Source organism: Choloepus didactylus, chromosome 10 (genome assembly GCF_015220235.1).
Source record: "Choloepus didactylus isolate mChoDid1 chromosome 10, mChoDid1.pri, whole genome shotgun sequence".
Lineage (NCBI taxonomy): Eukaryota > Metazoa > Chordata > Mammalia > Pilosa > Megalonychidae > Choloepus > Choloepus didactylus.
Window position 1 is genome coordinate 92,719,124 of NC_051316.1, and position 23,543 is coordinate 92,742,666.

The 23,543-nt window shown below is 47.4% G+C and overlaps 1 protein-coding gene across 4 annotated transcripts in view; it reads left to right on the top strand.

The window, feature by feature from the left end:
- ZER1 (zyg-11 related cell cycle regulator) overlaps nucleotides 1-19,200 on the top strand; it is a 31,085-nt gene extending 11,885 nt beyond the window's left edge. For 2 of the 4 annotated variants that reach the window (XM_037798671.1, XM_037798672.1), the window contains 15 exons: nucleotides 2,270-2,521; nucleotides 4,010-4,160; nucleotides 4,380-4,816; nucleotides 5,150-5,326; nucleotides 6,010-6,124; nucleotides 6,284-6,430; nucleotides 6,844-7,017; nucleotides 9,780-9,995; nucleotides 10,854-10,895; nucleotides 11,064-11,183; nucleotides 11,889-12,004; nucleotides 12,353-12,541; nucleotides 13,605-13,702; nucleotides 15,539-15,641; nucleotides 17,501-19,200. In XM_037798671.1, coding sequence (XP_037654599.1) covers nucleotides 2,364-2,521; nucleotides 4,010-4,160; nucleotides 4,380-4,816; nucleotides 5,150-5,326; nucleotides 6,010-6,124; nucleotides 6,284-6,430; nucleotides 6,844-7,017; nucleotides 9,780-9,995; nucleotides 10,854-10,895; nucleotides 11,064-11,183; nucleotides 11,889-12,004; nucleotides 12,353-12,541; nucleotides 13,605-13,702; nucleotides 15,539-15,641; nucleotides 17,501-17,558 — 2,301 coding nt within the window. In that variant the 5' untranslated portion in view covers nucleotides 2,270-2,363 and the 3' untranslated portion in view covers nucleotides 17,559-19,200. Of the gene's footprint in view, nucleotides 1-2,269; nucleotides 2,522-4,009; nucleotides 4,161-4,379; nucleotides 4,817-5,149; nucleotides 5,327-6,009; nucleotides 6,125-6,283; nucleotides 6,431-6,843; nucleotides 7,018-9,779; nucleotides 9,996-10,853; nucleotides 10,896-11,063; nucleotides 11,184-11,888; nucleotides 12,005-12,352; nucleotides 12,542-13,604; nucleotides 13,703-14,117; nucleotides 14,218-15,538; nucleotides 15,642-17,500 lie in introns of all 4 variants that reach the window. The other 2 variants (XR_005210824.1, XM_037798674.1) reach the window with 2 other exon arrangements.
- Nucleotides 19,201-23,543: the final 4,343 nt, after the last annotated feature.

Below are 23,543 nucleotides of genomic sequence, written 5' to 3' on the forward strand. Positions count from 1 at the left end.
ATTGGGCAGTTGATTAAGAATACAGAAAGTTCAAATAAGGCTCATTGTAAAGGTTACTAGATTGTAAGCTCTTACAGCAGTCACATCTGTTCCTGAGTTTGAACTGTTGAGATGCTGTGCTCTTTGTGTATAACCTGGTAGTTCCCTGAAACATTGGGTATCTGTGTGACACCCGAGACTCAGAGTTAGAATTCTGCAGCTCTGAAAGTCAGTATTACTCCATACAGCAGCTGTTAAAGCAGCTGAATAAGAGGTCAGACTCCAATTTGAGATATGAATGAAATGGACCTAGTTAGGACTAAGGTAAATCAGAATACAGGGTAAAGGATGATATTGTCTGTATTTTAAAACTTCAACTTCTGTGTGAGACCAAAGGGAAGCAATGTTTTTGTGTAAAATTTTAATTTTCTGTAGCACACTTACCCTGTCTGATCAGTTTATTAAAACAACCTAATTACATGGAACCTAAAATAGGGAATGAGATCTTGTTATTCTGTACAGGTTAATGTAATACCCTGATACATTCCAGAGTAATTTGGGCAGAAAATAAAAAAAAGTATTTGCAAAGTCCCTTGAGGGACTGGAGGAAAAAGGTGGAACTATTAAACTTCCCCAACTCGGAAATTCCTGATATTCTCTCAGGCACTAGGAATTCACAATTGAATAAGCCAAGCCCTCTATCTTGAGGCTTGCCCTTATGAAATTTATTTCTGCAATAGCGAAGATAGGCCTGCATGTAATTATGCCTAAGAGTCATCCCTAGAGAGCCTCTTTTGTTGCTGAGATGTGGTCTCTCTCTTTGAGCAACTCTGCAAATAAACTTACTATCTTCTCCCCTACATGGGACATGACTCCCAGGGATGTAAGTCTCCCTGACAGGGTGGGACATAACTCCCAGGGTGAGCTTGGCCCTGGCGTTGTGGGATTGAGAATGCCTTCTGAACCAAAAGCGGGAAAAGAAATGGAAGAAAATGAGTTTCAGTGCTAAGAGAATTCAAATAGAGTCAAGAGGTCATTCTGGAGGTTATACTCTTATGCAAGCTGTAACCAGATATTGCAAACTACCACAGTATGCCAAGCCCCAACCAACAGTATTCCTGAAAACTCTAGGGAATGCACTGGGCTCTATCTAAGTCTCTATGAAAGTTTTTCTTAGTAAGTTTATTTTTTTAGAAATTTAAGGCCCCCAGATTGATCCTATGCCAGATAAGCCCTGAAACCCAGAGGTACCAGTCTCCCCAAGAACATCAACCAGTTTCATTCTTCTGCCCCATAAGATCAACAATCATTACCCCCTTTCCAGCATGAAGAAGGTAAAATGGTAATTGCCCAGATATCTGTGAAGACTGAGAGAAAGATCAAGTGAGAGGGAGGAGATGTAACTGAGAAATTAGAACGTAACAAATGACCATGACCACTGACTCATTATGTAGTCGGTTTTTGTTGTGGTGGTGGTGGTGGTGGTGATGGTGGTGTCTGGTGTTTTAGAAGAGCCAGAAGGAAATACCTGAAGTTGTTGAACTGTAATCCAGTAGCCCTGATCATTGATAATGATTGTATAACTATACAGCAAAAGAAAAATTCAGTTGCCCATGTTTGTATGGATCTACTTCTGGATGTTTTGTTCTGTTTCACTCATCTATATCTATCTCTGACAATACTACATTTGTTTAACCTACCTCAATTGAAAGTCTTAAAATTGGGTAGAGTGCAATACTAGTAGTCAATAAGAGGGAGGAGTAAGGGGTAACGGATGTTTGGAGTCTTCTTTTTCTTTTTATTTCTTTTTCTGGAATAATGCAAATGTTCTAAAGATGATCATGGTGATGAATGCACAACTATGTGATGAATACTGTGAACCATTGACTGTATACTTTGGATGGATTATATGGTATGTAAATATATCTCAATAAAATTATGTTAATAAAGAATTAAATTATTAAAAAAATATGGCTTCTACGGTTGTAAGGAGCAGGTGGTGAAAATTCCTGTCAAGCATTTTGTCCCCACCACAAATATGTCTGCCCACTGGCATTTTGAAGCCATAGAGATGCCTGGACAAGGCCCCGTCCATGCTCTTTGTAGGTCAAATCATGCTTAGATGGTGGCACAGCAGCGAGGGAAGGAGTCAGGAGTCCTGGAATCTAGCCCTGCTGAGCTGCCAATTCAAATATGATCTCCAAGTTTCCCTGCTTGGAGAATGGATATAGCTCAACTGGTGGTTCTGGGCCTTTTGTGTGGCTCACTTGGCTTCTCTCCGATTCCCCAGGATCTGACTCTGCCAATGATTCTGTGAGTGCTGGGACCTCCCTGCTATCCCTGAGGGCCCCTGTGCAGGAGTGGCCCACCTGCCTGCCCCCAGCATGGCGTCTGACACTCCCGAGTCCCTGATGGCCCTCTGCACTGACTTCTGCCTACGCAACCTGGATGGCACCCTGGGCTATCTGCTGGACAAGGAGACCCTGCGGCTACATCCAGACATTTTCCTGCCCAGTGAGATCTGTGATCGGCTTGTCAATGAGTGAGCAGGCCCAGGGAATGGGGCAGGGTGCATGTCTTAGCATGAGCGTGTGTGGAGAGAGAGGGACTGTGTCTGTGCACCATGTGGTGGTTTGGATGTGTACACATATGTGCGAGGGTGTGCGTGCACATGTTGTCTGTGGCTGTGAGAGAATATTGGTGTATTCATAATCGTAAAAGTATATGTGGTTATCCATAACCATAAAAGTTGTAGAGCTGTGACCCATGACATTCTTTGAGGTTTGTTCTCTGTCTGCTTGTTGGATCATACTTTGAAAGTTGTCACTGTTATATATATATGTTAAAGTTCACAATGAAAAAAATGCATTTAAAAAAAGGTATATGTATGCATGATGGTATGTGTGTGGGTATTTACACATGAAGGAATCAGTGTGTATACACATGTGGGCTTCTGAAACACAACGGTATGTTTGAGTGTGAGAGTGCATGTGTGCATTTGAGTCTGTGTGAGAGAGCACACATGCACAAGAGAACAGGCTAATGTGTGTGCTTGTGAGCTAAATGAGCATGGATGTATAGGTGTATATGCCAGTGCTGGAATAATGGATTCGTGATCAGGGATTGAATCTTTTGGAAAATCTTTATGTGCCCTCCCCACTCCCTGCCCCCTACTGACAGGGGCCTCTGAGAAGCAGGTGTGCATTTGCTGGCTGCCAGGAGTGCTGTCTGGATGCCCAGAAGGGAGATTGTTAGACCAGACAGCTGCATATGAAAGTGGGAACCTGTGTGTGACCTGAGGACAGAGCCACACTTGTAATAATGTTTTTATTCTGAGCATTTGATGTGGGGCAAGCACTAAGTTGGACACTTTGCAGACCAATGTTAGGTTGGTTTTACAGATGAAATCTGTGCAGATGAAGAAACAGGACTGGAGGTGTTCATTTACCTGCATGCAGTTTCCTGGGAGTTGAAGTTTAAACTCCATAATGTTTGACTCCAGAGAGAATTCTTTCCACCAGATCAGAATTCTTGCATGAGCTAGTACCTCAGAGTTTTATCGAGGGCTTGCCCTGTACCCAGCTGGAAACTCCAACCACTTAGCTTCATTTTCCTGTTTGAAAGGGCCCTGGGAGGGATGATAAAGAAACCAGAAGCTAGCTTAAAGAAGATGATGAGCATGGACATGGCAGTGGAGCTACTGCTCCATCTGTGGAGAAGTGTGTAACGGGTGTGCATTTGGACAGGAGGTGTATGTGTTTGTATTGGGAATGTCTAGGATTTGGGGGGTGGGAAGGGCTTGGGATTTGCTATTGAGAAGTAGTCCCTTCATCACCAGTAGGTCACTCAGAGAGCTACCTTTGGGCTCCCGCTTCCTGGGGTACCCTTACTCAAAGAGTCTCACCTGTAGTGTAGTCAGGATCTATTAGGAGAAGGACGAAGAGGTTCAGAAACGGAGGGCCTTGTGCTGGGCCTTGGAGGGAGAACGAAGGTCCCTGGGCTGCTTCCCTGAGCCTTTCTTCTCTCCCAGGTATGTGGAGCTGGTCAATGCTGCCTGCAACTTTGAGCCACATGAAAGCTTCTTCAGCCTCTTTTCAGACCCCCGCAGCACACGTCTCACCCGTATCCATCTCCGTGAGGACTTGGTGCAGGACCAGGACCTGGAAGCCATTCGCAAGCAGGTGAGGCCTGCATCTCCAGGGCACTGGGGATAGCCATGGGGAGGCTGGCCCAAAATGGCTCAAACAGTGAGCCAGGGCTGGGGCCATTAACCTCCCACCCAGGGATCCCAAAGCCACTCTTCCCTCACTGTGCAACCCCACCATGCCCACCTGTAAGCCTGGGTCAAGGCCTAGGGCAGGGGTGGGCAGGAGTGATGACAGAGCCATGCCTGCTACCAGGACCTGGTGGAGCTGTATCTGACCAACTGCGAGAAGCTGTCCGCCAAGAGCCTGCAGACACTGAGGAGCTTTAGCCACACCTTGGTATCACTGAGCCTCTTTGGCTGTGCAAACATTTTCTACGAGGAGGAAAATCCAGGGGGCTGCGAAGACGAGTGCCTTGTCAACCCCACATGCCAGGTGCTGGTCAAGGATTTCACCTTTGAAGGTTTTAGCCGCCTACGTTTCCTCAACTTGGGCCGCATGATTGATGGTGTCCCTGTGGAGTCCCTGCTGCGGCCCCTCAACTCGCTTGCCGCCTTGGACCTCTCAGGCATTCAGACAAGTGACGCAGCCTTCCTAACCCAGTGGAAAGACAGTCTAGTATCCCTTGTACTCTACAATATGGACCTGTCAGATGACCACATCCGTGTCATTGTCCAGCTGCACAAGCTGCGGTGAGTTGCCCAGCCCAGAGGTCACCAGGGATGGGAAGTGGGGAGGGGCAGGGAGGCAGGGATGTGGGAGTTACCAGTCCCAGAGGGTTTATGAGCCCCTGGCCAGGCAGAGCATGGGGATAGAAAAGACAGTCCTAGACCTTAAACCCAGTGCTTCAGCTGGATTGAGGCTGTTCAGGGCACTTGGGTCCTGGCAAGTTTTTTTCCAGAATGCTCTGGATCAGTTGTGGTAGAAATGGACTCTCACCTGTTATGGACTGAGGGAGCAAGCGTCTATGAGTTAGCCCCACCTGTGCCCAGATTCTGACCTGTGGCCCCCACCCCAATCTCCAGACACCTGGACATCTCCCGAGACCGCCTCTCCAGCTACTACAAGTTCAAGCTGACTAGGAAGGTGCTGAGCCTCTTTGTGCAGAAGCTAGGGAACCTGATGTCCCTGGACATCTCTGGCCACATGATCCTGGAGAACTGCAGTATTTCCAAGATGGATGAGGAAGTGGGACAGACCAGGTAGGGCCACAGGCAGGGGAGCTTTGGGAAGCCACGCTTTATTGTTGCAAGCGGGGAGTCATTCAACAGCATTTACCAAGTGCCTTCACTGCCAAGGGCTGTGCTGGGTGCTGGAGATAAAGAAATGAATCATGCCCTGCCCTCTCAGAGTGCATGTGAGATAGTGGGAGACAGACCAGTAAGTAGGTCATGATAAGGGCTGTTTTCAGGGAAGCACAGGGCTCTGGGGTTGCCCTGAGGCTCTGGAAGGAGGAAGGAGGAGGAATGACATCCAGGTTATCTTGAAGGATCATTATGAGTTTGCCAGAGGAAACTCTAGCAGAGGAAACAGCAGGCACATGGGCTGGTAGATGAAGGCAAAAGCAGTGCTTGGGGAATTACCAGACACTCAGACCCACTGGAGCACAGCATGAAGATGGTGTTAAGAGATGGGGCTGAAGAATGCCTTTCTGTCTTAAGCCATTTTTCATGTTTTAATTTTTGTTCTTCGTACTGTTTATCTATATGCTTGTTCTTCACTGATTCAAAGTTGAAATAAATTTATTTTTTGATATTGAAAAAAAAAAGAGAGAGATGAGGCTGGAACATCTAAAAGAGGACACCCCAGGGAGAGGCCCTCTTTATGTTGAGCCCAGGGCAGCCCCAGGCCCCACACCGCTGACCCCAACATCCTCTTTCCCTAGCATCGAGCCTTCTAAGAGCAGCATCATGCCTTTCCGGGCTCTGAAGAGGCCACTGCAGTTTCTCGGGCTCTTCGAGACCTCCCTGTGCCGCCTCACGCACATTCCGGCCTACAAAGTGAGAGGGGAGATAGGGAGGACCAGGGAGCCCTGGGAGAAAGGGGGTGGCAGAGCTGGAGGCACCAGGGTGTCTGCCCTGGGCCTAGAGCACCAAGCTGGGATGGGGGATCCCACCATTCAGCCTCTATGGGCTTTTCTGAGCATGCCCCATCCCCAGGTAAGTGGTGACAAAAATGAGGAGCAGGTTCTCAACGCCATCGAGGCCTACACGGAGCACCGGCCTGAGATCACATCGCGGGCCATCAACCTGCTTTTTGACATTGCGCGCATCGAGCGCTGCAACCAGCTTCTGCGGGCCCTGAAGGTCAGCCCCAATCCTGGTGGCCCCTCGGGCTCTTGTCCACTCCCATCTAGAGGAAGCTTGACTGTCTGAGACATGTCCTTAGAGCCCCAGCCCTGCCTCTGGGTCCTGTCCCTCCTCTACATTGCCCTCTATCCCCAGGGCACTGGCACACCTACCTCTGGAACCTCACCTCTGCCCTCGCAGTACCTGACTTGCTGTAGCACTGGCCTTCTTCACACCCAGCCTGGAGCTCTGGCCTTCAGGCCTCGCTCCACACAGGGCCCTGGAGCACAACAGCGGGGCCTCCAGAACCATGGCCCTATCCTAGTTTCTGCTTCCCAATCCTAGTTTCCATCCTCATACAGCTTTAGGCCTGTCCCAGCACAACTTTAATGGGTTTTCCCAACCTGGGCCCCTGTCCTGTCTCCATATAGCTGGTCATCACAGCTCTCAAGTGCCACAAGTATGACAAGAACATTCAAGTGACAGGCAGTGCTGCCCTCTTCTATCTAACCAATTCCGAGTACCGCTCAGAGCAGAGTGTCAAGCTGCGCCGGCAGGTCATCCAAGTGGTGCTGAATGGCATGGAATCCTACCAGGAGGTGACGGTGAGCCCCCAACCTGCCAAGGCCCTGCATGCTCTCACCCCAACCACCCGTTTTCCTGCTTACCCTGGGCCCCAGCCATGCTGACTGGCTCATAGGTCCCTTAGAGTGCCACATATGCTCTCACCCTTTCCCACCTTCTGTACTGCCTCCCTCTCCAACTCCCCATCCCACTGCAACATTCCCAGACTCCCCAGACACAGCCTTCAGGTCCCCCATTACCCAGCCCCATTTTTTTTAATATATATTTATATATAAATTTATATATTTACAGATATTAAAAAATTTATATATTTACAGATATAAAAAATAAAAGAAAATAAAAATCACCCACTTCCCACCACCATTAACATTGACTGTCTATTGCTCTGGAATTTAGTCTTTGCATATATATTTAGTAAATCTGTTCAGATTTGGATCATACTGTGTGTACTATTTGTGTCACATGGATTTTTAATTTAACAGTGTCTTGTGAACATCTGCCATATCAACAAATACATTTCTACAACATTTTTAACAGGATTTTTTTTCTGATTACAAAAGTAAGATGTTTAATGCTTAAAAAACAAAACAAAACAAAACAAATGTCAAGGAATAAGAAAATATATTGACTGGAAAGTAAAAGTCAGTCACATTCTCATCTCTCCTGCCAATAGTCAGTTCTAAGAGCTTACTTTCATAGTTGTCAGTGCCAGCACAGTGTGCAGCACCTGTGGAGCGGCCAGTCTGTAGCAGACTGCACACTGGAGCCCGAGGTGGCGGTCCAGCCCTGTGCTCATGGACTCCCAGGGCAGGACCCTGCCACACGCACGGGCTGCAGTTATTCAGTCAGTCCCTTCCTATTGAACATTTTGGTTGCTTTTTGTTTTTTCTGCTATTTCAAACCATGCTTTGCCAACTATATTTAATTGATCATCCTTATAATACATTTCTAGAAGTAGAATTGCTGGGGCCACAGGTATGTGTATTTTCAAAGCGTTTGGTACATATTATCCTCCAGAAAGGCTACGGTATGCTGTCCTCCCTCTGTAGGAATGAGTACGCCCGCTTCCCCACTGCCTTGCCAACTCCAGTGATTTTTCCTACATAGAGATTGATTTTATAATCAGGTAAAAGGGGTGTCTCTTTTTCTTTTACTGAAAAAAAAATGCTAGTTTAAGACTTCCAAACAAATTAATAAATCCTATTAGAGAAATGGAAATTAAAACAAGAAGACACCACGCTTCATCTCAAGAGATCGACGATACCCAGCATCGATAAGGTTCAGGGGAAGAGTACTCGTACACTTTCTACCGGGCCGGGAGGGTGTGAACTGTACGACCTTTTGGAGGGCAATTGTCAGAACCTACCAAAATTGTAAAAATAAGTATCTTTTGACCTAAGCATTCCACACTTAGAAAATGTTCTTAGAGGAAAAAACTATACATACTTCCACCCTTGTTTGATTAGGTAGAAATCTGAGGAAACCAAAATGCCTTAGCAACAGGGACCTGGAGAAGTAACTTGCAGTCCACCCACACAGTTGGATACTCTGGCAGGTCTATACATCCTAACATGGAAAGATGTCCACTGCATATTACTAAGTGAAGAGAAGCAAATTTGGACAAATATGTATAATACCTTTTTTCATCCCCCCTCTTCCCCAAATGTATGTTTGAATTTGTATGAGAGAAAACTCTGGGAGAATGTACACCAAACTTTTAATAGTGAATACTTCTGGGGAACCATATAGGGTGAGGGAGTTTAACTTTCTGTTCGGATAGTATTATTTGAACTTTTTATAGTAAATATTGCTTTTATAGTTAAAAAATAGGTTTTTTTCTCAAATTGAAAAAATCTGTGTTTATTGGAGAGAAAAAAGACAAAAAGGTAACCAAGAGTGATGTCTCTAAATTATATGATTAATAAAGAATGGCAAACCTTTAATATCTACAAAGGAAGGAAGGAAATTAAATTACATGAAAAGTACTGAAAACACTGTAAAAAAAAATAATAAGCCTGCAGACAATGCAAAGAGAAGGTTTTAGAGCAACTAGAACTGTCCTACACTGCTGGTAGGAGTGTAAATTGGTACAACTACTTGGGAAAACAGTACTATCTAGTAAAGTTGAAGACACACAAACCTTGTGACCTAGCAGTTCCATGCCCTAGAGAAACCCAACACACTTGGACACCAGGGCACATGTGTAAAAAATTGTCCATGGTATCCAAAAATTCAGGCATCCCAAATGTCCATCAGCAGCCATAGACCAGATGAATAAAGTGGGGTAATATCACAGTGGAATACTATACTGCAATTAAAAAGGAATGAATTCCAGCTATCTATGACCACATGGTTGATCTTACAAATCTGTGATTGAAAAAAAGCAGCAAGATGCCAAAGAATAATTCACCTGGTAAAGCAAGGAGGGTGGTTATTTCTAGTGGGGAGGGAGGGGTTTATGATGGGAAGGAACATATGGGGGCTTCGGGGAATTGATGATGTTCTGTTTCATTACCCGGGTGGTGGTTACATGGGTGTTGGCTTTACAGAAATTTGTAAAATGGTATGTTTGTGTTTTTGCACTCTTCTGTATGAATATTACACTTCACATTTGTTTTAAAAATATTTTTTCAAATGAAGATGAAGGCTTGCAGTCTCCCCTTCCAGGAAGCTTTCCTGGACCACCACAGCTCTGGATGCATCTCCTGCCTCTGGAGCGTTCCTCAACTGGCTGCTGAGGCGCACCCTGAATGTGGTCCACTTGTCTCCTGTACCGGCCCAGGTCCAGCGGAACTGCTGCTTGACCCTCTGCAACTTCAGCATCCCTGAGGAGCTGGAATTCCAGTACCGCCGGGTCAACGAGCTCCTTCTCAGCATCCTCAACCCCACGAGGCAGGACGAGTCAATCCAGCGTATCGCCGTGCACCTGTGCAATGCCCTGGTATGCCAGGTGGACAATGACCACAAGGAGGCCGTGGGCAAGATGGGCTTTGTTGTGGTACGTGCAGGGCGAGCCGCCCCCTCCCTCCTTACTTTCTCCATAGTCCCACTTCCTGGGTTCACTTCCAGTAACTACGGAGCCACCCCCACCCCCCCACCATATTCCACTACCTCTCCATTTTAGGTGAGAGTCTCAGAGGAGGGCTTGGGGTGGGGTAAGGGAAGGTGAGCTTATGCTGAAGCATGAAGGATTTAGGCTAGACCAAAGGAAAATTTTCCTAACAGTGAATGTTGCCACAACCCCTGTAGATTTCCTCTCCCAGCGCCCTTCACTCATCCATTAGGTTCTACTTAGGAAGTCACTCCCTGTCTCCTCAGACCTGGTTGGGTGCCCCTGTTATACCATCTCAATTGTGGATTAAGTAAGTATTTAAGGGACCATCTGTTAATTTCAGTCTCCCCATTTGATTGTCAGCTCCATAGGGAAAGACACCTCATTTCATCACTGTGGCCCCAGCACTTCCTAGCACGGGCCCTGTTGCACAGTGGAAAGATGATAAATATTTGCTGAAGAAAGGAAGGAAAGAAAGAGGAAGGGACTCAAGAGTATCCAGTCTTCCTCCTCCTATTTTTTTGCTGGGGAAGCTGAAGCCCAGAGAGGGGAAGGGCCATGCCCAAAGACACAGAGGTTGGTCAAACCAGGGCCAGCACCCAGCCTCCTGGTGTCAAACACTAAGGGTCTATGCATTGAATTTCTTCAAATAGCCTCCCAAATAGATATGGAGATTTGGTCTGATCAGAATGTTTTAACCAGGAAGTGAATCACTGATTCTCAAGATCTTCTGTCCATTCTGGGTTCCTGGGAGATATGGTAGTTCTTGGGCCCTGGCCCCCAGCAAGCCCTCTTTGCCCACAGACCATGCTGAAGCTGATTCAGAAGAAGCTGCTGGACAAGATAGTAAGTCGGGTCTTCATGGAGCCATTCTGCCCTTTCCCTACCCTGGGAGGGGACTGGTTTGTCCCTGGGGGATATCCGTGTTTTGTCAGGGGACCCCCTCGCCAGTGCCAGGAGCCTGCAGGGCCCGTCCAGGCGAGCCTTTGCTGAGCCCTGCCCTGCCGCTCGCAGTGCGACCAGGTGATGGAGTTCTCCTGGAGCGCCCTATGGAACATCACGGATGAGACGCCTGACAACTGCGAGATGTTCCTCAACTTCAATGGCATGAAGCTCTTCCTAGACTGCCTGAAGGTAGCACTGACCTCCAGTGCAGCAGCCTCCTTGATGTCCACATGGTCATTTTTCTGTCCCTAGGCTCCCCACCAACCAAATCCATCAGCACCCCCCTCACCGCATAGTTCCCGCCGAAGGGCAGTGGAACCAACTCACGGGTCCACCAGCCCAGGCTTCGCTGCTAACGGAAGCTCCACAGACCTCCCCTGACCCAGACGGCCTGGCTGGGTCCTCTCTTAAGAGCCCTCCAAGGGAAAACCTGGTCCCTTCCTTCTCAGCAGTGATTTCTCAGGCTGCCTAGAGCTGGCTGGCGTCCATTGGGATATCAGCTGGACAGAGGACAGAATTCTGTCCGGTAGGATTGTCTGTTCATCCTAAAACTCTTCCTTTATTTCCCTTGCTCCAGTCTCGGTTATGGGGGTCCCCTTAAATTAATATTTTGAGCTTTGGTAAACAGAACCACATTTGTGCCATTCACAACCGTATAGGTCATATCTCCACTCCACCTTTGTCTTGGTTGCAGGGAGCCTCCACCTTTTTAAATCCCTTATAGTCTGTACCCAGCACTGTCCTAGGTTCACTGAAAGGTATGTGGGCAGCATATTGCACCCCCTCTTTGTCTAGCTGGAATGGCCAGACAGAAGCCCAAAAAGCTTTTAGGTACTAAGGGACAAAGTAATTAAAATCTAATTGAGGTGGCCCCAATGGCCCTCATTTTGCCAGGAATTCCCAGAGAAGCAGGAACTGCATCGGAATATGCTGGGACTCCTAGGGAATGTGGCAGAGGTGAAGGAGCTGCGGCCCCAGCTCATGACCTCCCAATTCATCAGTGTCTTCAGGTTGGTACTTCCCTCCTTTCCCTTTTGCCTTGGCCACCAGGATGCTCAGCACTTTTAACTAGCCTGTGCTCGGTTGTAGCAACTCCTCTTAGCCTAGGTTTCTGTTAGAAATACCACTTTCCCTCTATAATATTGTTTTTATTCTTTCAACCGTCCATTAAAGGGTCTTCTTGTAGCTGTATCTTAAGTGATTTCATCTCCCTTTTAGAAGTAGTCTGGATGTAGATAATAAGTGATAAAGAAATAAATAGTATTCTGGCATCTGGTTTGTGAGTTGGGGTCCAGCAGCTGGTATTGGAAGAGGGACTGGGGGAATGGGACTCTATTTCACTCTCTTCCCCCTGTCAGCAATCTGCTGGAGAGCAAGGCAGATGGGATTGAGGTTTCCTACAACGCCTGTGGCGTCCTATCCCACATCATGTTTGACGGGCCTGAGGCCTGGGGCATCTGCGAACCCCAGCGGGAGGAGGTAGAGGAGCGCATGTGGGCAGCCATCCAAAGCTGGGACATCAACTCTCGGAGAAACATCAATTACAGGTGCCGGGTGGGTAGGGGGTGGTATAGAACTGGGGAGGGGGCTGGGGCAAGGTCTGGACAGAGCTTATTGCCTTTCTTCTAGTCCTCTGCTGTTCTTATTTATTGAGGTATAGTTCACAAATAATAAAGATCATAATGTGCACAGATCTTATGTGTACATTTTTTATGCACATCAACACCTGTATATACCCGAAACCTGCTCTTTACAAATATTTTTTGAGTATTTACTTTGCTACACATTTGACTTTTTTGGGGGGGTGGGAATGGAGAAAATACAGATAGGAAAATAGGAAGTAAAACAGAAATCGCTCCTGGTCATATCTCCTGTAAGAGATGCCCTGTTAACATTCTGGTGTCTATCTTTATGCACAGATTTAATTACTTCAATTCAAATTGGTAACAATTTTCACTATATTGTTAGCTGACTTTCCAGTCAAAAGTATGGGTCTCCCTCGTTGTTTTGTAACAACTGAGCCATTTTCCATGTGTGGATGGGCTTAGGCCATCTTGTACTGACTGACATTTAAATTGAACATCCATATTAGGAGAAATGAGCTTATGCTTGTAGCTTTGTCCATGCTCCAGTTACTAAAATTCCTGAGAAGAGATGAAGTGGAATTGCTGGGCCAGAGGGTTTGAATGTACATTCTTCAGGTTTTTGAACCATGTCTCCAGATGGCCCATAGAAGGCCCTTGTAAGAGTGCAGCCATGTTTTCTTATGCTTCCCATTGCATCCCCCCACCTATCCCCACACACCAAGGCTGGGTCTCTCCTCCTTGCCCAGATCCCCTGCTTCCTCTGCCACCTTATCCATGCCCCTCCTACCTCCCGTACCTGCCCATTCTTTTGACCTCTCACAAGGGAGCTTCCCATGTGGAGTCCGGATCCAAGGTGTCAAGGAACCTGACAGTGGGATGAAGAACCTGATGCCCTTTCTTCCTGTATGTGACTGGACTGCTTAGGGTTTGTCCTTAGGACGTTTCAGGGAGGAGAAACCTTGAACAAGAGAAGTTGCCCCTCCCCACTCATCCCAGGAAGTGACCTTGATTTCTCTTTTCACAGGTCCTTTGAGCCAATCCTCCGCCTCCTTCCCCAGGGCATCTCCCCTGTAAGCCAGCACTGGGCAACCTGGGCCCTGTACAACCTTGTATCTGTCTACCGTGAGTACCCACTTGCCTTTTGTTCAGACACAGGGACAGTCCCCCAGCTGAAAGCACACCTGCCCTTGGGGAGCTTATAATCCATTTGAAGAGCACTAAGAGAGCGGGTCTAAGAATTTGTGCCTAGAGCAAAGCTCTCCACTTTCCAGCATTTGTGGGACACCCTGTCTAATGTCTGGCTCCCCACCTTACTGCCCAGAAGCAGGCCTGGTAGGTAAGAAGGTCCACCCAGAATTCCCAGATAGCTTTCTTAATGCTTCCTGCATCATTGAGTGAATAGTCAAAAATCTCCATGCCTTCTGCATGACAGGGGCAGACCATAAGACCAAGCAAAGGGAAGAATTAATCCCTGTGGAAACAGATATCAGAGAGAACAGGCAAGAACTTTAAAATAACTCTAACTTGTATCCTTAAGGAGAGTCCCTTGAGGAGAGCCTGAACTTTCTTCTGCTTGGTGGCTTTTGAGGGAGAAGAAAAAGAGGATGCAGTGCTAAGAGATTTTGATGGCAGACCAGGTTTGACCCTTAGTTCTCTCTCTAACTGGTTATATGACCTCTCTGTGCCTTGGTTTCCTCATCTTTAGAATGGGGATAACAATGCACCTGCCTCCTAAGACTGATGTGAAAAGAGAACCAATGTATAGTGTCTAGTCCAGTGCCTGCCAACACTGTCGGCACTGTTCAGTTATGCTAACAGGCTGAGTGGAAAAGAGTGTAGGCTCTGGAATCAGCTACCTGGATTTCAAACCTGGTTCCACCATTTCCTGTGTTACTCTGGTCAGGTTTCTTAAACTTTCTGTGTCTCAATTTCCTCATCTTTAAAATGAGACTTAATCTTATAGGCTTGCTGTGAAATAAGACACACAGAGTACTTAAAACAGTGCTGGGCACATACTACATGTTCAATAGAAGTTAACCTTTTTTATTATTACTGTGACATTAGTCTTAGTAAATAGTACCTGACCTCAAAGAGGCAGCACAGCATAGAGGAAAGAGTCCTAAGCTGGGACTCTCTTAGACAAGCCTCTAGGGTGATAAATTACTTCACCTCTCTGAACCTCAGTTCCTTCATCTGTAAAATGGAAATGATAAAAATATTTACTATTTTTAATTATATTTTCAATATAATGAACACCAATGAAAGTGGTTAAAATGGGAAATTTTATGTTGTACATATACCACAATAAAAATTTTGGAAGAAAGCTCCTACTGCAAATTGCTGCTGGAAGTTGCAAATAAGATGTCCATGTTCTCTGTGTAGTGGAAAGCTCTGGATACTATTCTTTAATGGAGTATGAGCATGAAACCACCCAACCCCCCAGTAGGAAGTCATGGTGGTTCCACCTGTTTGACATCTCCTAGTCAATGATCTCCAACCTGGCTGGTCACCAGAATCACCTGATGGTGTTTTGCTAAAAATGCGAATAAATACAAGTCCCCGGATCTGCTGAATCAGAATACTCAGGAACACGGCTTAGGAATCTGTATTTTTACAAAAACTTCTCAGAGGATCCTCATGTTTAGGAGCCAGTGGATTGGGTGATATTTTCTATAGGGTGACCTCTGGAAAACAAACGCAGCAACTTTAAACCAGAGTAGGGAATTGCCCTTTCCAAGGACTCACCACCTGCTTCTTCCCCAGTGGACACAGGAACTCTGGCCCTGGTGGCTGGGTAAACATGGTTCATCCCCTGGCTCCAGAGGTGCCCCTCCACCCAGGCCTGCGTCTTCATCTGCACCCTTGGGAGGGCAATCCTGCAGCAGTGGGTGGGTTTCTAGGTCAGAGGCTGATAGAAGACTCATCGGGATTATCCACTTGGCTACCCTCACCCCACAGCGGACAAGTACTGCCCTCTACTGATCAAAGAAGGTGGGATGCCCCTTCTGAGGAACATGATCAAGATGGTGACTGCCCGGCAGGAGACCAAGGAAATGGCGCGGTAAGAGGCAGGCAATATTTTTCTCTTGGAGCCTTGATTTAGGGGAGTTGAGGGACTCAGCAGTGGCACTCTGATAATAAGGAATCACTGAAACTTCCAGAGGCAACCTGGAGTTGAGTTGTGGAGGTGGACAGTGTACTGATGTCAGGCTGGGGCTCCCCTGACTGTCATCTTAATGATGGAGCTTTGAATGGAGCATTATTGCCCGTATAAGTTTAGTTTCTTTAATTCCAAACAGATTCCTTCATCTCATTTCTGAGCATTAAGCTGATCAGGTCAGAATTTTTCATTACTTTTTTCAAAGACATTCCATCCAAAGAGAGGACAAAGTGTGGTAAAATACAGTATGGAGATCAAAACAGCAGAGTGCAAGCAAGTTTCTGATTGTGAAAGTCACTGACATGGCAAGGTTGTCAGGCCTTTCATTGCTATATGGTTTTAACTACAGTGTCTAAAATAACATCAGTTCTGATTCTTGCACCCATTAGTGAACCAGAAAGACTCTCAGACTTAACATGTCGGAATCAGCAGTAACTAACTTGCTTTTTCCAGGACTCATTTTAAAAGAGACAGTACTTAAGTTTACCCCAACAAAATTTTGGTATAGTCCTAAACACAGTCTAGAATAAAAAGTAACATGGAGGAGGAGCCTGAAACTGAGAGGCTCCCCAGATAATGACTCATTGGATGGGAAGACGTCAGCTGGTTCTGCCATTATTTTGAGCAAAAGCTGCTGCTTAGAGATTGGGAGATTGTCTCCATTTACGAATGGTAAAATGAGTGGTTCTCAAACTCAGTCTCCTTAAAGAATAACCTGAACAGAATGTTCAAGATGTACAGGCCCCACTCCTTAGATTTTTTTTTTCCAATGAGCCTGGGAATATTCATTTTTAAAATGTATTCCAGGAAATTTGAGAAGCATTGGGTAAGACAGACCAGTAACCTACCCCAGTCACTTTCAATCTTTCTCTAAGATCTGAAGTATATTTCTGAACTGGCAGGCCTATTTGACAATGAGTTTTGAATGGCATTTAAGTCATGTAGGTAGCTGCTTGGGATCATTCTTAGAAGGCAGTCCACTTGTCCATGACTCCCTACCACACCCCAGGTATCCCTTATTGCTTAAAAGGCGTTAGAGCACCTCTTTGGTGCCATGAGGCTGCAGTAAACACTCACCACCACAACCCAGAGTCTTGGTATTGAACAAGAAGGCTGGGCTATCCAGGGTAAGATTACACTTGACAGCAGTGGGGCAGTAGTGCCAAGGATCAGTCTGGAGTGGGCAAGAGACTTGAGATGCGAGCATGAGTGATGGTTCCCAAATGCTGCACTGGGGCCTGGGGCCTGGGGCCTGGCAGCTGCAGGGAGTGTAGAGCCCTTGTGCAAGCACAGCTTCCTTAGCCCTACCCCTGCTGAATCCGGATCTCTGCATGAATCTGATGTACAGCCAGTTTGGGGGTCTGCTGGTGGACTTTTGGAAAGAAAAAGGTCTAGGGATGTGGGGGGAAATGAAGAAGGAAGACATTGCTAAAGAAAGAACCAAAGGGTTTTGGAGGTTAGACCTGAGCTGATTCGAGGAATCCCCTAACCACAGATGCTCTGGAATTATAGGCAGAGAAACGGGGTATGGAGAGGAAGGAAGGGAGGACAAGGTGGTGATGATATTCAGGGCCACAGGTACCATTTCTAGGTGCTTTGCATATGCTGGCCACTCCACCATCCACTTTATATACATCATCTCAATCAGCTTCAGCATCACTATTAACATTTGCTGATCCAGCTGCCTGATCACCCAAGAGGGACCAAGCTACCCTGGGCCCAAGCTCACCCTCCAATCCTCTCTCTCCCATTGTCTCCAGCAAGGTGATTGAGCACTGCAGTAACTTTAAAGAGGAGAACATGGACACATCCAGATAGAAGCCTCTGCCCCCACGGCCACCATTGCTCTGGACCACGAGGCCAGGAGGAAGCACTCTGAAGCAGCCCAGCTGGCAGACCCCCTTCTGGGGAGTCTCCCACCAGATGAAGAGGCATGGGGGAACTTTTGCACAACCGACGCTTTTCCTTAACATTAGTGAGATATATATATATTATATATATATATATTATTTTTTTTTTTTTTTGGTTAGGAAGTGTGAAGTTTTGTGTGTATGATTTCTGTACAAAAACAAAAGAAATATTCCCTGAGTCCTTGCAGCTTCCTTGGCCATTCTCAAACCCCAAATGAAAGCCTTCATTGCTGCCACGCTCGTTCCTATCCCAACCAGGCTAAACGCCTCTAACATTGTGAGTGTCTGGTCCTTTCCCGTTAAAATCAGATCCTGCCCTCACTTTCTATTTGACAGGCAACAGACCTTTAACAGCCTACTCCAGCACCCCAACCTACCTGCCAAAGCCTGAGGACCCCATGTAGGCTCCTGGGCTTGGACAGTGGGGTTGGGAGATTAAAACTAACCCCATTGGGTCTCCCAAATGCCTTGGTGCTCCCAGCTGTGGGCCATCTGGGGCAAGAAATTGAGCCATTCTAGGCCTAGGACTGGGCAGCCCCAGCCACAGAGGCCCCTCAAGGAGCAGGGTTCACAGTGACCCTGCTGCTCTCCGGCCAGGCCTGCCTGAGGCCACGCTGCTATGGAGGCTGTCTCGTAGTCTCCCACCAGGTCCCAGGTTGTTGAAGGTCCCCACCCCAGGGATGGTTAGAATTCAAGGGCAGAGTCCACTGCCCCTTCTGCCAAACATACTTGGAACCTGCCCTCAGCCCTAGAAGCCAGCACCTTCTGGGGCCAGGGGCTTGCTCCCTCATCTGCCCACAAACACCCAAGGTGCCCAGGCACTCCCACCAGCAGAACTGAGCCTGCCACTCCCCCTTGCCTACCCCGCTGCCTGGGAGGACCCCACACTTCTCTCAGAGGCAGGTGGTCCCACCCTCCCACGCCAGCCTCGCACTGTGGCAACAGGCAGACACGCCTCCAGACCAGCACTTGGAACACCTTTCAGTGGCACCACTTGGCCCCTCCCTCGCCCATTCTGCCCTACCCTGAGGCTTTACCTTGGAAATCTCCGTGCTGTGTTTCAGAGAAGTGAGACACAGGTGTATCTCTAAATGTCTTGTGGGTCCTCCCTTGATATAACCCTGATTTGCTTCTCATAGGGACAGATGGGTGGTGAGAGGGCCCATCCTGAACAAACGGGCCCGGAAGGCAGAGCCGACCCTGACGGCAGCCCTGGGGGAATGTCTTCTCTTCCCTCCTCCTGCCCTGGGCCTCTATTTGGATTCTCCCAGCATTTCTCCTCCAGCCAGAACAAGCTGGGTAGCAGCCTCAGGGGAGAGGCACCGGGCCTTTATCTCCTGAAGCGTTTCCATCCCAGCCTTGGGAAGGTGGCAGCTGCCTTGTCATGTTCCACCACCTTGGCAGGTGGGCTGCATCTGCCTTTTTGTTCCATGCTCACCTGCCAGAGCCAGATCCCAGGCAGAGCTCAATCGTATTGCTTTACCACCTGGGGCCTGGGTAAATGTCTGTAATTTGGGATGTCATAGAAATACATTTTTGTGCAAAGTGAAGAAGAGCAGAGCGTCTTTTTTGCAGAAGGGATGGAGGTTGCTAGCTACCTGGAGTTAGCCAGACTGTGAGGTTAAGGACCCAGTCCTCCAGGCTGCCAAGACTGTCCAAGACTGCTGACTCCAACTGCAAGGAGTTAGGGCCCAACTACAAAGTTAGAGGGAAGAGTCCACAGGAGACCACCCTCAATCTCACACCAATTTTAAGTTCAAGCATTTCACAAAGCCACCCTCAGTTTAGAAAATTCACTATAAAGACTCACAGAACTCCCTGAGAACTATTATACTCATAGTTACGATTTATTATAGGGAAAGGATACAGATAATCAGCCAAAGAAGACATGCTTAGGATAGTCTTGGAAAGTTCCAAACACACAGGGAAGGAGGGGGTCAAGCTTCTGTTGTCCTCAGAACTCGGTATCCTCCCGGTATCAATGTGTAACAGTAAGCACCGAATATTGCCAACCTGGAACATGTGCATGAGCTTCACTATCCAGAGATTTTACTGGGGCTTCCTTTATGTAGACATTGAATGACGGATTGCCCATGTGGCTGAACTCAGTCTTCAGCACCATCCCCACTCCAGAGGTTGGGCTGATACCATGTGACCCAAGGGGTCCACCTTGTTGGCACACACTGTCAGGTCACAGGTGTGGTCTGAGGGACCCACCATGAATAGCAAAGACACTCTTAGCACTGGGGAAATTTCAAGGATTTAGAGGGTAACTCCCAGGAACTGGGGACAAAGGTCGGACCTCTCTTTGGACACAGCCACATTCTTTACTACATACTTGCCTGGCTTCCAAGGTCAGGAGAGAGGCTTGGGCAGTGGGCCTTGAGTGTGTGTAAATTCTATGGCTGGGAAGGGTGTATTGGTTCAGTTTTTGTGCCAACACACAGGGCCAATCAACTGCAGGCCCAGGACAGATGGCAGAGTGGGTTGAAGTTCCTGTTCCCTCTATGTTCTCTTCACACGCATGTGCCTAGACACTGAGCACACAGCGGGCAACCTGACCGTGGAGGCCCCTGCCCTGGACGGCTCAGTCTGGAAGTGGAGGTGGATATTAAATATGAGATTGCAACCCAATATGCAATGTGCAGAGGGAGGGGAACACAGAGAAGGTACCTTCTGCAGGCTGGTTGGTGGGTGTAGTGGGGTCAGGGAATAATGGAGAAAGAAGAGCACCTGTCAAGATGAGAAACTGCATGGTGTTCCTGAGGCAGTCAAGGGAGGCTTCTCATAGAAGAAACATTTGAGCCGAATCCAGCAATAAGATACAGGCTGCCAGGCCTGGCCCTAGGGGTCTAGGGAAAGAGCATTCCAAGACAGAGGGCCCTACTAGAAGGGCCTTGCAGGGAACCCTGTGTGGCAGCAGGAGGGTGAAGGAATGACAGAGGGAACAGGAGTCCCCGGCCAGAGAAGCAGTTGTGGCCAAATTGTGAGGTAACCAGACCTCCCCAGCTTTGCAAAAAACCAAGACAGTCCTGGTTTACACCTGCTGTCCCAGTGAAACTATTAACAGTGCCCTCTTTTACTTTCAAAGGTGACCCAGATGGAATAATAAATTGTATGGTCGCGTTCCTCAAAGGCCACAACGAGGGTGTGGATTTTATTCTCTGTGAGGGAAAACTAGTAGATGATCTTAAGCCAGGGAGCATCAAGAATCAATTAAACACATTCCTGCAAACACAGCATTCTGGCTCCTCTCCCCGGCCCCTCCCCTGTGGGTCCAATCCCCACTTCCTGCCCCCTGAGCAGGACTCAGGGCCAGGCCTCTCTCTCCCCTGGGTGTGACCCCACCCCTAGCCTCCTGCCACTGGTCACCTGTGAGACCTGGGCAGAAAGGATGTTAGGAACAAGGATTTGGCTTTGGAGCCTGGGGGGAATAGTGTCTGGGAGGGAACAAGGATAGTGCCTGAAAGGAGCCTATCAAATGGCATTCACCTGCCAGGTCCTGTGCTAAATGCCCTATGTACATTCTACACCCTTGTTAAAAATCTTCACAACCCATTTTAAAGATAAGAATGCTGAGGCTCAGAATGGTGAAGTGACTTGCCTAATGGTTACCACAGTAAAGGAGGGAAAAATTAGAATTCCCCAAATGTGCCACGATCTCCTCCCCTAGCTCGCCAGTCCTGGTACATGCCATTTCCTTTTGTCTGGGACACTTTTCCCCTCTGTTTTTTGCCTGGCTAATTCCTACTCACCCCCTCACAGCACTTACTCACAGGGCTAAATGACCTTTTCTGCCTCCTCTATTGGACTGTGAGCAACATCAAGATTCCACTCTGGCCCATCACACAGTACAGGGCCTGTCATGTTGAGGGCATTCCTTAAAAACTTACTAGATGAATGGAAGGGAGAGAGTGAGGGAAAGCTGGACTTTGGAGCATTCATTACATACAGCCCAGGATTCAATCCTGTTTCACAGGTTACGAATTTATATTTTGTAATCGGTAACCTCAGAGGTGACCCACTCCTCCAGAAGAAGGCTGAAGTCTAAACCAGAAAGGTCATTTTGTTGATTCTCCGTAAGAAATGTGACCTCTGACGGGAACCAGAATCCTCCTATGGACTTATCAGGGCAAATCTCTATGTGAAGCTGAGTGTTAGATGGGAGGTATACAGACAACAGTCTCTGAGCAAAAGGGTTTTGGGTGATTCCGCTAGTCATGGCCATCAAACTGCAATCACCTGATGCCACCCTATCCACTGTGGGGAAAGACCTGCACAAACTTCCACCCTGGATGAACCCATCTGCCTGCCTGCCCTGTTGCCACTATGAACTGTAACTGACTTATTTCTCATCTCTTCCTCAGCAAGATGTGAATTCCCAAAGGCAAGGATCAATCTGGACTGCAGAACCCGTCAGGGTGCCTTAGATGCAGATGTGGTAGTTTGAAGCTGTTATGTACCCCATTCCTGTGGGTATAGACCTATTGTGGGTGGGAACCTTTTGATCAAGTTATTTCAATTGATACGTGACTGCCTCATTAAGGCAGGTGTTGATCCTCTTGCTGGAGTCCTTTATAAGAGGATAAAACACATACAGAAGCTGAGATTTGAAATTTAAAGACGCTCACGGAAAAAGCCAGAAGAGAAGAGAAGCTCTCTCAGAAGAGAAGCTGAGAGGAAGCTACTGAAGCCAGAAGCTGGAAGCAATCAAATCTGGGAGAGAAGGACTGGGAGACTTTGCCATGTACCTGGCCATGTGACAGGAGCCCAGACTGCCAGCAGCCTTTCTTCAGAGAAGGTATCATCCTGTTAATGCCTTAATTTGGACATTTTTCACGGCCTAAGAACTGTAAGCTTGTAAGTTAATAAATCCCCATTGTAAAAGCCAACCCATTTCTGGTAAGTTGCATTTTAGCAGGAAAAAGAAACCCGTGCTAGATAACCTCAGGATGTAGCAAAGCCTACATCCTGGTACCAAGGGACAGGCTGGTCAGCCACGTCTCCAGAGGGATGCACACCAGAGTGGCTCAGGGACTCTGGGTAAAGGCCAGTGGCTGATTGGCTACTCTCCTTTTCTGTGTCCCTCTGCTCAAGAAAGAGTGATTGGCCAGCTCAGGTACCTTGTTGGAGACAGGAAGGTCAGAGCAGTCTGACTGATTGTACCATCATGGCCACACCCAATGGGGAAGAGAGAGTCTGTGTGCTGGTACAAATCAAGGGGGAATAGATGCCAAGCAGGTGTGTGCACAATGTCCAGAACAGTGCCTGACTCATGGAAGCTTCAAAATTATTTGTTGAATGGAAAATGTGCACTTGGCACAGTTGTGCATCCCTTGCAGTAATCAACACCAAGTTGCATGTGACAGATAGCCAACTCAAAACCCTACCCAGCTTAGAACATCGTTGACTAATGTGACTGGGAAACCCAGGGGTAGGATCAGCTTCAGGCATAGCTGGATCCAGGATGTTCAAACAATGTTGTTAAGACTGTCTCTTGCTCCCTCTATCAATGGTGCTCATCTCTATATATCTTTACAAGTTGGCCTCATTTTCTCCTGCCACAGACAGACTCTATTCACAGTCTAAAGATGGCTGCTGGTTGCCCTTATATCCTATTCTTTATGCTTGATCCAAAAGAAAGGTATATCCTTTTCTCTCTCAGCATCTATTTAGTAAATTTCATGGAATGAGTCTAATTGGCCCTGCTGAGCCCACCACCTAGGGTTATGATTGGCCTCACTGAATCACATGCCCATTCCCTGCTTCCCACTTCACTATGGGGTGAGGGATCTTCCCACCAGAACCACAGGGGATAGGGAAAATAGGTCCCTATAACAACAAATTTCAGGTTAGGCTATAAGGTCTGAGTGGGGAGCCCATCTGATATAGG